This window comes from Pseudophryne corroboree, chromosome 1 (genome assembly GCF_028390025.1).
Source record: "Pseudophryne corroboree isolate aPseCor3 chromosome 1, aPseCor3.hap2, whole genome shotgun sequence".
In the NCBI taxonomy this organism is placed as follows: Eukaryota; Metazoa; Chordata; class Amphibia; order Anura; family Myobatrachidae; genus Pseudophryne; species Pseudophryne corroboree.
Window position 1 is genome coordinate 611,940,356 of NC_086444.1, and position 14,248 is coordinate 611,954,603.

The 14,248-nt window shown below is 47.7% G+C and overlaps 1 protein-coding gene across 1 annotated transcript in view; it reads left to right on the top strand.

Annotated features, from left to right (window-relative positions):
- INSR (insulin receptor) overlaps positions 1–14,248 on the top strand; it is a 274,711-nt gene that overhangs the window by 225,407 nt on the left and 35,056 nt on the right. Inside the window, exons 12-13 of the mRNA XM_063914392.1 lie at positions 4,544–4,683; positions 5,003–5,162. Of these exons, the coding sequence (XP_063770462.1) occupies positions 4,544–4,683; positions 5,003–5,162 (300 nt within the window). The remainder of the gene's footprint in view (positions 1–4,543; positions 4,684–5,002; positions 5,163–14,248) is intronic.

Below are 14,248 nucleotides of genomic sequence, written 5' to 3' on the forward strand. Positions count from 1 at the left end.
TGTCGCTGTTGTGGTGGCTGCAGAGTGCTCATCTTCTAGAGGGCCGCAGATTCGGCATACAGGACTGGGTCCTGGTGACCACGGATGCCAGCCTTCGAGGTTGGGGGGCAGTCACACAGGGAAGAAACTTCCAAGGACTATGGTCGAGTCAGGAGACTTCCCTACACATAAATATTCTGGAACTAAGGGCCATTTACAATGCCCTAAGTCAGGCAAGACCCCTGCTTCAACACCAGCCGGTGCTGATCCAGTCAGACAACATCACGGCGGTCGCCCATGTAAACCGTCAGGGCGGCACAAGAAGCAGGATGGCGATGGCAGAAGCCACAAGTATTCTCCGATGGGCGGAAAATCATGTGTTAGCACTGTCAGCAGTGTTCATTCCCGGAGTGAACAACTGGGAAGCAGACTTCCTCAGCAGGCACGACCTCCACCCGGGAGAGTGGGGACTTCATCCAGAAGTCTTCCAAATGATTGTACACCGTTGGGAAAGGCCACAGGTGGACATGATGGGGTCCCGCCTCAACAAAAAGCTAAAAAGATATTGCGCCAGGTCAAGGGACCCTCAGGCGATAGCTGTGGACGCTCTAGTGCAGGCTTTTTCAACCAGTGTGCCGTGGCACACTAGTGTGCCGCGACCAGTTGCAAGGTGTGCCGCGGAGCCAGAGCAGCTTCCTGTACCTTCAGAGTGAATTGTTGGCCCGGGCTCTTCTTAGAGGATCAGTCATGCTCTGGCCATGACCTATGCTTTGATGACGTGGCAGTGTGATATCATAGGTCACGGCCGCAGCGTCTCACCACCCAGCCAGCCCACCCGCCTGTATACACATCTTCCAGTTCCCGCTTGCATCCACAACTTTCCTTTCCCACCCACATCCACACCTGCCCGACCGACAGCTGCTCAGTATTCTCAGCACTCCACTATGAACAATTCCCGTCACTGAGGGACAGGGAGGAGAACAGCTAGTCGGTAGGGGCTAATATTTGTTATGTTATTTCTCCTGTGGGGAGCAATAGGATTTATGGATTTATGGGGGGAACAATGTGAATAATTCATGTGTGGAGCAACAGGATTTATGTGGGTAGAAATGTGATAGATTTATGTGGGGAGCAATATGATTTATGTGGGGAGCAATATGATTTATGTGGGGAGCAATGTGATTGTTTTTCCTGTGTAGGCCAATGTATGTATGGATTCTTTTTTTTACTGTGATGGCCAATGTGTGTTTTTAGTTTTTTTTCTATGGGGAACTGATGGTGTGCCTTGTCAATTTTAAAATATTGTTCGGTGTGCCGCGAGTAAAAAAAGGTTGAAAATCACTGCTCTAGTGACACCGTGGGTGTACCAATCGGTTTATGTGTTCCGTCCTCTGCCTCTCATACCAAGGTACTGAGAATAATAAGAAGGAGAGGAGTAAGAACTATACTTGTGGTTCCGGATTGGCCAAGAATAGCTTGGTACCCAGAACTTCAAGAAATGATTTCAGAGGACCCATGGCCTCTGCCGCTCAGACAGGACCTGCTGCAGCAGGGGCCCTGTCTGTTCCAAGACTTACCGCGGCTGCGTTTGACGGCATGGCGGTTGAACACCGGATCCTAAAAGAAAAGGGCATTCCGGAGGAAGACATTCCTACGCTGATTAAAGCTAGGAAAGATGTGACCGTAAGACATTATCACCGCATATGGCGGAAATATGTTGCTTGGTGTGAGGCCAGGAAGGCCCCAACGGAGGAATTTCATCTCTGTCGATTTCTGCACTTCCTACAGTCAGGAGTGACTATGGGCCTAAAATTGGGTTCCATTAAGGTCCAGATCTCGGCTCTGTCGATTTTCTTCCAAAAAGAACTGGCTTCACTGCCTGAAGTTCAGACTTTTGTTAAAGGAGTGCTGCATATTCAGCCCCCTTTTGTGCCTCCAGTGGCACCGTGGGATCTCAACGTGGTGTTGGATTTCCTAAAGTCGCATTGGTTTGAGCCACTTAAAATCGTGGAGCTAAAATACCTCACGTGGAAAGTGGTCATGCTGTTGGCCTTGGCGTCGGCCAGGCGTGTATCAGAATTGGCGGCTTTGTCTTGTAAAAGCCCTTATCTGATTTTTCATATGGATAGGGCGGAATTGAGGACTCGTTCCCAATTCCTTCCTAAGGTGGTTTCAGCTTTTCATGTGAACCAACCTATTGTGGTGCCTGCGGCTACTCGGGACTTGGAGGATTCCAAGTTGCTGGACGTAGTCCGGGCTTTAAAAATTTATGTTTCCAGGACGGCTGGAGTCAGGAAAACTGACTCGCTATTTATCCTGTATGCACCCAACAAGCTGGGTGCTCCTGCTTCTAAGCAGACTATTGCTCGCTGGATCTGTAGCACGATTCAACTTGCACATTCTGCGGCTGGACTGCCGCATCCTAAATCTGTAAAGGCCCATTCCACAAGGAAAGTGGGCACTTCTTGGGCGGCTGCCCGAGGGGTCTCGGCTTTACAACTTTGCCGAGCTGCTACTTGGTCGGGTTCAAACACATTTGCAAAATTCTACAAGTTTGATACCTGGCTGAGGAGGACCTTGAGTTTGCTCATTTGGTGCTGCAGAGTCATCCGCACTCTCCCGCCCGTTTGGGAGCTTTGGTATATTCCCCATGGTCCTTACGGAGTTCCCAGCATCCACTAGGACGTCAGAGAAAATAAGAATTTACTCACTGGTAATTCTATTTCTCGTAGTCCGTAGTGGATGCTGGGCGCCCATCCCAAGTGCGGATTGTCTGCACTTCTTGTATATAGTTATTGCCTAACTAAAGGGTTATTGTTATGAGCCATCTGTTCGTGAGGCTCAGTTGCTGTTCATTCTGTTAACTGGATATAGTATCACGAGTTGTACGGTGTGATTGGTGTGGCTGGTATGAGTCTTACCCGGGATTCCAAATCCCTTCCTTATTGTGTCAGCTCTTCTTGGCACAGTTTCCCTAACTGAGGTCTGGAGGAGGGGCATAGAGGGAGGAGCCAGTGCACACCAGGTAGTCCTAATTCTTTCTTAGAGTGCCCAGTCTCCTTCGGAGCCCGCTATTCCCCATGGTCCTTACGGAGTTCCCAGCATCCACTACGGACTACGAGAAATAGAATTACCGGTGAGTAAATTCTTATTTTTAATTATTCCTTGATATCCAACCAGGAATGATAATGCTTTGGGAGTTAGACTGACCCAGTACGGCAGATATAGATAAAACAGGACACTGTTGGGTGGAAAAAGTCCGTTGTGTAGTTTAGATTATCATCACTCACTATTAAGTTGTCTGCCACAACTTAAGGTTTTTTTTTATTAGCTACTCACTCCAAATAGGAATCCTTAAGTCCTCCATACAGCTACAATTAAGCCCCAGTTACTGTATCATTTCCCAAATCTTAACCTATAATACAGATATGCAGCATGGACCAGCAAAACAGGCAAAACAGATCCTATAAGAATCACACAAGCCAGTCTTTTTAATACATTTGTGGGTCCTATACTGAGATATATGATATATATATATATATACAAGCAACTTCTGGCAGCACTCCCAGGTACAAATAGCTCAGTCCCGGTGCCCTCCTAGACCCGCAAAGCCACGGGTCAATATAACAGTCCACTGTAAGTGGCACACTGGTCATAAAAGATACAAGACAGCAGGTTGCTGCAACCTGCTGTCTTGTATCTTTTATGACCAGTGTGCCGCCTACAGTGGACTGTTATATATATATATATATATATATATATATATATATATATATATATATATATATATATATATATATATATTCTGTACATCTCTCTCTCTCTATATATATATATATATCTACTGTGTGTGTGTGTGTATGTGTGTGTGTGTGTATATATATATATATATATATCTACTGTGTGTATGTATGTGTATATATATATATATATATATATATATATCATTATCTCAGTATGGGACCCAAAAATGTGGGATTTTGGATAGGGGATTCTCAACCTGTATGAGAAAGATACAATGCTTAAAGAATACACAAAAACAATTAATGAGAACGACATATAAAGATAGGCAAATAAACATCTTATAAGCAAAAAGGAAAAAAAAAATAATAGTCTGGTTGCGGTGAGATGCCCTTTTTTTTTTGTCCTGCTTGTCAACACAGCATTCTTTTGGGGGTTTGGGTGACACTCCCCAGGTCAGCCTCATGTTGGTGAAAAGGTCAAGCCCAGAATGTAGAATACCACATAATTTTACCATTAGCTGTTGGATCATTACTTGATCTTGTCTACTTGTTACTGCCCAGTTATTCGTCTATGATGATTGCTTTTAATTGTAAAATGCTCCAGAGTATGGGCTTATACAAATAAATAATTTCTTATTTACTATTGAGTGACATGCATGTTACAATATATGATACATTTTTTACTTGCACTAATAGTCAAGAAGGATTGTTCATTATTTGCGTTTCTGAAACTGTTATTAAAATAACAAATTAGCTGTGATGTGCATTGAGTGTTAGGGAGGAAATTTTGTTTTAACATGTGGTGTCTAATCTATCCACAGTGAAAGCTGATAATATTGAGGAGCCTGTAACCTATGAGACTGTAGAGCAAAACATTCACGTCATGTGGAAGGAGCCTAAAGACCCTAATGGCCTAACCATTTTGTATGAAGTACAATATACCCGGCTTGGAGACACTCAGGTAGGTTTTCTAGAGAAAACCCCTCTCTTTATTAGATCTTACCCTACTCCCACCTTTCCTGCCCACATTAGCTCCTCGTGTTCCTTTCAGATTAGAGTGTAAACTCTCCCCTGAGCGTGGCCTTCCCTGCTCTTTGTTTTCATGGCTACGTTGATATTATCTACCTTGTATTTCCCTGTTTAATGTATGTCCTGTGTTCACCAGTATCTGGCACTGTGGAGCACAGTGGCACTTTACAAATCAATTATAATAGCTGTCCAAATGTGTTTACGGTTGTCATACTTCCTGCGATAATTCAGTTCTGTTAACCACATTGCAGGAGGAAAACGTCTGTGTCTCGCAGAAACAGTACACCATGGATAAAGGAGCAAAGCTACGCTCACTACGTCCAGGAAACTACAGTGTGAGAGTACGGGCCACATCGTTGGCTGGAAATGGTTCTTGGACGCAGACCTCTTATTTTTATGTGCAAGAACAAAGTGAGCATTCATGTGTCCTTATTTAAAACAAAAAATGCATCCATCACTAAATATCTTCCTTCCATTTGTACTGTACTTAGTTGATGGTCATTGTCTAACTTAGCATGTTATTTACCTAATTGTTGTCCTATGTCTCTTGCTTGCAGAGTCAATATTCACTTCTTCTCTGGGTGCAATAATTTGGCCTTCAGTACCACCTTTTCACAGCCAAATCTATTTTGAAATTCCTTACAACACCTGGTCAATCTCTCCCCAGCTGTCTCATAGGGGCAGAATAGCCATGTTTTTGCTCGTACACCCAATAGAGGATTTCTCGCCCTTTGTGTAGTGCGAATTTCAACTGAACCTCATGCTTAATTGCATCTGCCCTATAAAATGCTCTCTGAGACGCCATCTGTTAGATCATGGGTCTTCAACCTGTGGCCCTCTAGCTGCTGTGGAACTACACATCCCAGCATGCATTGCCTCCGTTTTAGCATACCTTAATAGCAAAACTGTGGCAGGGCATGCTGGGATGTGTAGTTTCACAGCAGCTAGAGGGCCACAGGTTGAAGACCCATGTGTTATATCCTCTTATTCCTATCTATGCCACTCACACTCCTTCTCAGGGGGCAATTCAGACTGGATTGCTGCAGTGGCAGTGATCGCAGTCTGAATCTTTTTGTGGAGTGCGCGTGCGCACCCCTGGAGCCCAGTGAGATGCTAACAGCATCTCTGGACTGCTAATACCTCTGCCTGATTGACGAGGCGGTCGCGGGGAGGGTGTGCCAATGGTGTTAGAACGGCGGGCACGATCCAGACAATGGAGGCGCGTCCGGATGCAGCGTGATGTCACATGCAGCCGTTGCAACCCTGGATGCGACGAGAAGCTCCCTGCCAGCGCGCAGGAGCTACGCTGGTAGGGAGCTACTCAGCAGGTACAAAAGCATCACCACCATGCGATGCTTTTGTACCTGTGCGGCGGGGCTGATCAAGACATGTGGGGTGGACTAGCCCTGTGCTGGGCATCCCCCCACTTGTCTGTGAAACTGATCGTAGATGTGCTAACTTTAGCACATCTAAGATCAACTCTGAATTACCCCCTCAGTCGGTCTCCATTTCTCATACGTCCTAGAGGATGCTGGGGTCTACTTCAGTACCAATGGGTATAGATGGTTCCGCAGGAGCCATGGGCACTTTAAGACTTTTTCAGAGTGTGAACTGGCTCCTCCCTCTATGCCCCTCCTCCAGACCTCAGTTTAGAAAATGTGCCCAGGCTGACTGGATGCACTGCAGGGGAGCTCTACTGAGTTTCTCTGAAAGTCTTTATATTAGATTTTTTTTTTTTCAGGGAGAACTGCTGGCAACAGTCTCCCTGCTTCGTGATACTTAGGGGGCAGAAGTAGGAACCAACTTCCTGAATAGTTCCATGGCTCTGCTTCTGGCTGACAGGACATTAGCTCCTGAAGGGTACTGAACGCTAGCTGCGGCTATGTGCTCACTCCCACAGCCCGCCGTCAACCCCCTTACAGAGCCAGAAGTCAGAAGACAGGTGAGTGTTTAAGAAGAAGGATCTTCATTTTGACGGCTGAAAGCTACCGCGCAGCGGGCAGGAACGCTGCGCGCCATGCTACCCGGTAACACAGGCACAGGAGGGTGTAGGGCGCGGGAGGTTGAGGGGGGGTCGCCCTGGGCAGCATGAAACCTACTAATAACTGGCAGAAGCAGGGACATAAGTTTCTGAGGCACAGTCCTACCCCTGCCAGTATAAATATTACTATTGAAAAATCTGAGGGGGAACGCGCCATTACGAGGGCGGGGCTTCCTCCTCAGGCAGCCAGCACACTGCTCAGCGCCATTTTCTCTCATTCCAGGCTGCAGAGAAGAACGCTGGTCCTCCTTCACTTCTGAACCAAGTATCGGGGTGTAAAACAGGGGGGGCACAGTGTAATATGGTGCTATAGTGTGAAATTATCATTATAAAAGCGCTACAGGTCTGTGGGCATATTGTGTTTCACGGAATATTTATCACTGGCGCTGGGTTGTGAACTGGCAAATCCTATCTGTGTCCTTCTGACAGATTTTACTGTGGGTCTGTCCCCTATAAGTCCCAGAGTGTCTGTGGTGTGGTTGTGCACGTGTGACATGTCTGAGGCAGGGAGCTCTTTCCCTGAGGGAGCCATTTTAGGGACACAGAGTTGTAATGTGGTGGCGCTGCCGGTACACCACGAGCCTGAATGGGTGAAAGAATGACGTGATAGTGTGAATCATATCAGTAAGAGATTGGATAAGTCTGAGTCTCATGCAGAAAACTGGAGAAAATCAGTGGAAGATGTGATTTTCCATAGTTCTGCCTTTTCATCCTCAGGGGACCCCTCTGGGTCACATAAGAGACCATTTGTACAAATAGTACAAACTGATACCGACACGAACTCTGATTCCTGTGTCGACACTAGTGATTCCAGGGGAATAGACCCTAAATTGGCGAAAAGCATTCCATATATGATTGTTGCTATAAAGGAGGTCTTAGAAGTTACGGAAGCCCCTCCTTTACCTCAAGAGAAGGCTTATTTTTATAAGAAAAAGAAAGTTAATGTAACTTTCCCTCCTTCTCACGAGTTAAATACTCTCTTTGAGGGAGTTTGGGCAAACCCTGAAAATAAATTTCAGATTCCCAAAAGAATTCAGGTTGCTTATTCCCGGCAGAGGACAGGAAAAGGTGGGAGTCACCCCCCGTTTTAGACGTTGCCCTGTCACGATTAACTAAAAAGGTTATTCTCCCTGCGCCAGGGACGGCTTCATTAAAGGAGCCGGCAGACCGCAAGTTGGAGACTACGTTAAAATCTATTTATGTGGCCAATGGTACGCTACTCCGACCCACCATTGCTTGTGCGTGGGTGAGTAGTGCTGGTCAGACAACTTGTCATCTGAAATTGACACGATAGAGAGAGACGAGATACTTCTAACGTTAGGTCATATCAAAGATGCTGCTGCATACATGCTAGAAGCCGGGCTCTTGGGTTCAAAAGCCGCTACCATGGCAGTCTCAGCTCGGAGGGCGTTGTGGATTCGCCAATGGAATGCTGACGCAGATTCCAAAAGAAATATGGAGGCTCTCCCGTATAAAGGTGAGGCCTCGTTTGGAGATGGGCTGGATGCTTTAGTCTCTGCGGCTACCGCAGGTAAGTCGACATTCTTGCCTTATGCCCCTGCGCCGGTGAAAAAGACACATCACTCTCAGATGCAGTCCTATCAGCCCAACAGATACAAAAAGGGTAAAGGTTCCCCTTTCATTGCAGGTAGAGGGAGGGGAAGAGGAAAAAAGTCCACAGCGTCCCCAGGATCACAGGAGCAAAAATCAACCCCTGCTTCTGCCAAATCTGCAGCATGACGCTGGGGCTCCCTGGCAGGAGTCAGCTCGGGTGGGAGCACGTCTGAAACTTTTCAGTCAGCCCTGGGTTCAATCTGCCCTGGACCCATGGGTCTTGCATATAGTGTCCCATGGATACAAACTGGAGTTTCAAGACGTCCCCCCATGCCGCTTTTTCAAATCGACCTTGCCAGCTTCTCTCCCGGACAGAGAAGTAGTAACAGCTGCAATTCAAAAATTATGTCAGGATCAAGTCATTGTCCTGGTGCCCTTGTCACAAAAGGGAGAAGGGTTTTATTCAAGCCTCTTCGTAGTTCCGAAGCCGGACGGCTCGGTCAGACCAATTTTAAACCTGAAATCTCTGAATATCTACCTGAAAAGGTTCAAGTTCAAGATGGAATCTCTGAGGGCAGTGATTTCCAGTCTGTAGGAAGGGGACTTCATGGTGTCAGTGGACATAAAAGATGCCTACTTACATATTCCCATTTATCCTCCTCATCAAGCTTATCTGAGATTCGCAGTACAGGATTGCCATTACCAGTTCCAGACGTTGCCGTTCGGACTCTCCACGGCACCGAGGGTATTCACCAAGGTGATGGCAGAGATAATGGTCCTCCTTCGACAGCAAGGAGTCAATATAATCCCTTACCTGGACGATCTGCTGATAAAAGCGAGATCCAGGGAACGGTTGGTGCAGAACATTGCACTCTCCCTGTCCATACTCCAACAACACGGTTGGATCATGAATTTTCCAAAGTCGCAGTTGGAACCGACGACAAGATTGTCCTTTCTGGGGATGATACTGGACACAGAAGTACAGAGGGTATTTCTTCCAGTAGAAAAGGCTCTGGAAATCCAGAGAACGGTCAAATAAATTTTGAAACCAACAAGAGTGTCGATCCATCAATGCATTCGGTTGTTGGGAAAGATGGTAGCGGCCTACGAGGCCATACAGTTTGGCCGATTCCATGCCGGATCCGACCTACACATGTACTAGAAGATAATCCTGTCTTCCAGAGCCAGGATTTCACTCCTGTGGTGGCTACACAGTTCTCACCTACTCGAGGGACGCAGGTTCGGGATTCAGGATTGGGTCCTAGTTACCATGGATGCAAGTCTCCGAGGCTGGGGAGCAGTCACACAGGGAAAAAGCTTCCAAGGAAAATGGTCGTCAGGAAACCTGTCTTCACATAAACGTTATGGAATTGAGAGCCATTTACAACGGCCTTCTACAAGCGATGCATCTTCTTCAAGATCAACCCGTGCAGATCCAGACGGACAATGTAACAGCAGTCGCGTACATAAACCGTCAGGGCGGAACGAAAAGCAGAGCAATGGCAGAGGTGACAAAGATCCTCCTCTGGGCAGAAAGAAATGCAAAAGCTCTGTCGGCAATTTTCATTCCGGGAGTGGACAACTGGGAAGCAGACTTCCTCAGCAGACACGATCTCCAACCAGGAGAGTGGGGCCTCCACCAAGAAGTCTTCGCAGAGGTGACAAGTCTTTGGGGAGTTCCTCAAGTAGACATAATGGTGTCTCGTCTCAACAAGAAACTTCACAGATATTGTTCCAGGTCGAGAGACCCTCAAGCAATAGCAGTGGATGCACTGGTGTCACAGTGGGTGTTTCGGTCGGTGTATGTCTTCCCTCCACTTCCACTAATGCCAAAAGTTCTCAAGCTCGTAAGAAGAACAAGAAGGCTCCTACGGAAGAGTTTCAGTTGGGACGTTTTCTCCATTTTCTGCAGGTGGGTGTGGATGCGGGCCTAAAATTGGGTTCAGTCAAGGTCCAGATTTCGGCCTTATCAGTTTTCTTTCAAAAACAATTGGCCTCCCTTCCAGAAGTTCAGACGTTCGTGAAAGTGGTGCTGCACATCCATCCTCCATTTGTGCCTCCGGTGGCACCATGGGACCTTAATGTGGTGTTGCAGTTCCTTCAATCGGATTGGTTTGAACCTCTACAGAAGATAGAATTTACGTTTTTCACTTGGAAAGTGGTCATGCTGTTGGCCTTGGCATCCGCAAGGCGGGTGTCTGAGTTGGGGGCCTTGCCTCACAAGAGGCCTTACCTGATCTTCCATGAAGATAGGGCAGAGTTAAGAACTCGTCAGCAATTTCTTCCGAAGGTGGTTTCGTCTTTCCATATAAACCAACCTATTGTTGTGCCAGTGGCTACTGACACTTTCACTGCGTCAAAGTCTCTGAATGTGGTCAGAGCTTTGAACATGTATGTCGCTAGAACAGCTCGGATACGGAAAACAGAGGCTCTGTTTGTCCTGTATGCTCCCAACAAGATTGGGTGTCCTGCTTCTAAGCAGACCATTGCACGCTGGATCAGAGGGACGATTCAGCACGCTCATTCCACGGCAGGATTGACTATACCGAATTTGGTAAATGCCCATTCTACTAGAAAGGTGGGCTCATCCTGGGCGGCTGCCCGGGGGGTCTCGGCATTACAACTTTGCCGAGCAGCTACTTGGTAAGGGGCAAACACGTTTGCAAAGTTTTACAAGTTTGACACCTTGGCCGATGAGGACCTCAAGTTTGGTCAATCGGTGCTGCAGGCTCATCCGCACTCTCCCGCCCGTTCTGGAGCTTTGGTATAACCCCATGGTACTGAAGTAGACCCCAGCATCCTCTAGGACGTATGAGAAAACAGAATTTTAATACCTACCGGTAAATACTTTTCTCCTAGTCCGTAGAGGATGCTGGGCACCCGACCCAGTGCGTACTTTACCTGCAGTGATTAGTTTTGTAGTTAAACAAGTGTTGTGTTACAATTATTTTCAGCATGTTGCTGCAATTGTTCATGCCCGTTGGCATGGGTTATGTTGAATGCCATGTTGTGCGGCATGGTTGAAGTGTGAGCTGGTATGAATCTCACCGTTAAATTAAAAGTAAATCCTTTCCTCGAAATGTCCGTCTCCCTGGGCACAGTTCCTATACTGGGGTCTGGAGGAGGGGCATAGAGGGAGGAGCCAGTTCACACTCTGAAAAAGTCTTAAAGTACCCATGGCTCCTGCTGAACTGTCTATACCCCATGGTACTGAAGTGGACCCCAGCATCCTCTACGGACTAGGAGAAAAGGATTTACCGGGAGGTATTAAAACCCTGTTTTCTCTAACGTCCTAGTGGATGCTGGGGACTCCGTCAGGACCATGGGGATTAGCGGCTCCGCAGGAGACAGGGCACAAAAATAAAGCTTTAGGATCAGGTGGTGTGCACTGGCTCCTCCCCCTATGACCCTCCTCCAAGCCTCAGTTAGGTTTTTGTGCCCGTCCGAGCAGGGTGCAATCTAGGTGGCTCTCCTAAAGAGCTGCTTAGAAAAAGTTTTTAGGTTTTTTATTTTCAGTGAGTCCTGCTGGCAACAGGCTCACTGCATCGAGGGACTTAGGGGAGAGAAGTCAACTCACCTGCGTGCAGGATGGATTGGCTTCTTAGGCTACTGGACACCATTAGCTCCAGAGGGATCGAACACAGGCCCAGCCATGGAGTCCGGTCCCGGAGCCGCGCCGCCGACCCCCCTTGCAGATGCCGAAGATGGAAGAGGTCCAGAAGCAGGCGGCAGAAGACTTTTCAGTCTTCCTGAGGTAGCGCACAGCACTGCAGCTGTGCGCCATTGTTGTCAGCACACTTCACACAGCGGTCACGGAGGGTGCAGGGCGCTGGGGGGGCGCCCTGGGCAGCAATGTATAATACCTTTTTATGGCTAAAAATACATCACATATAGCCCTTGAGGCTATATGGATGTATTTAACCCCTGCCAGATCTCACAAACTCCGGGGAAGAGCCCGCCGAAATAGGGGGCGGGGCTTATTCTCCTCAGCACACAGCGCCATTTTCCTGCTCAGCTCCGCTGTGAGGAAGGCTCCCAGGACTCTCCCCTGCACTGCACTACAGAAACAGGGTAAAACAGAGAGGGGGGGGGCACTTTTTTTTGGCGATATTACTATATTTAAGCTGCTATAAGGATACAACACTTATATAGGGTTGTTCCCATATATATTATAGCGCTTGGGTGTGTGCTGGCAAACTCTCCCTCTGTCTCCCCAAAGGGCTAGTGGGGTCCTATCTTCAATAGAGCATTCCCTGTGTGTCTGCTGTGTGTCGGTACGTGTGTGTCGACATGTATGAGGACGATGTTGGTGTGGAGGCAGAGCAATTGCCGGTAATGGTGATGTCACCCCCCAGGGAGTCGACACCGGAATGGATGGCTTTGTTTATGGAATTACGTGATAATGTCAGCACAATACAAAAATCAGTTGACGACATGAGACGGCCGGCAAACCAGTTAGTACCTGCCCAGGCGTCTCAGACACCGTCAGGGGCTGTAAAACGCCCTTTACCTCAGTCGGTCGACACAGACCCAGACACGGACACTGAATCTAGTGTCGACGGTGAAGAAACAAACGTATTTTCCAGTAGGGCCACACGTTATATGATCACGGCAATGAAGGAGGCTTTGCATATCTCTGATACTACAAGTACCACAAAAAGGGGTATTATGTGGGGGGTGAAAAAACTACCTGTAGTTTTTCCTGAATCAGAGGAATTGAATGATGTATGTGATGAAGCGTGGGTTAACCCAGATAGAAAAGTGCTAATTTCAAAAAAGTTATTGGCATTATACCCTTTCCCGCCAGAGGTTAGGGCGCGCTGGGAAACACCCCCTAAGGTGGATAAGGCGCTCACACGCTTATCAAAACAAGTGGCGTTACCGTCTCCTGATACGGCCGCCCTCAAGGATCCAGCTGATAGGAGGCTGGAAACTACCCTAAAAAGTATATACACACATACTGGTGTTATACTGCGACCAGCCATCGCCTCAGCCTGGATGTGCAGTGCTGGGGTGGTCTGGTCGGATTCCCTGACTGAAAATATTGATACCCTGGATAGGGACAGTATTTTACAGACTTTAGAGCAATTAAAGGATGCTTTTCTTTATATGCGAGATGCTCAGAGGGATATTTGCACTCTGGCATCGAGAGTAAGTGCGATGTCCATATCTGCCAGAAGAAGTTTATGGACACGACAGTGGTCAGGTGATGCGGATTCCAAACGGCATATGGAAGTATTGCCGTATAAAGGGGAGGAATTATTTGGCGTCGGTCTATCGGATTTGGTGGCCACGGCAACTGCCGGGAAATCCACCTTTTTACCTCAGACCCCCTCCCAACAGAAAAAGACACCGTCTTTTCAGCCGCAGTCCTTTCGGTCCTATAAGAACAAGCGGGCAAAAGGACAGTCATATCTGCCCCGAGGCAGAGGAAAGGGTAAGAGAGGGCAGCAAGCAGCTCCTTCCCAGGAACAGAAGCCCTCCGCGGGTTCTGCAAAGCCCTCAGCATGACGCTGGGGCTTTACAAGCGGACTCAGGAACGGTGGGGGGTCGACTCAAGAATTTCAGCGCGCAGTGGGCTTGCTCACAGGTGGACCCCTGGATCCTGCAGGTAGTATCTCAGGGTTACAGGTTGGAATTCGAGAAGTCTCCCCCTCGCCGGTTCCTAAAGTCTGCTTTGCCAACGTCTCCCTCAGACAGGGCGACGGTATTGGAAGCCATTCACAAGCTGTTTTCTCAGCAGGTGATAGTCAAGGTACCCCTCCTACAACAGGGAAAGGGGTATTACTCCACGCTATTTGTGGTACCGAAGCCGGACGGCTCGGTAAGACCTATTCTAAATCTGAAATCTTTGAACCTGTACATACAAAAATTCAAGTTCAAGATGGAATCACTCAGAGCA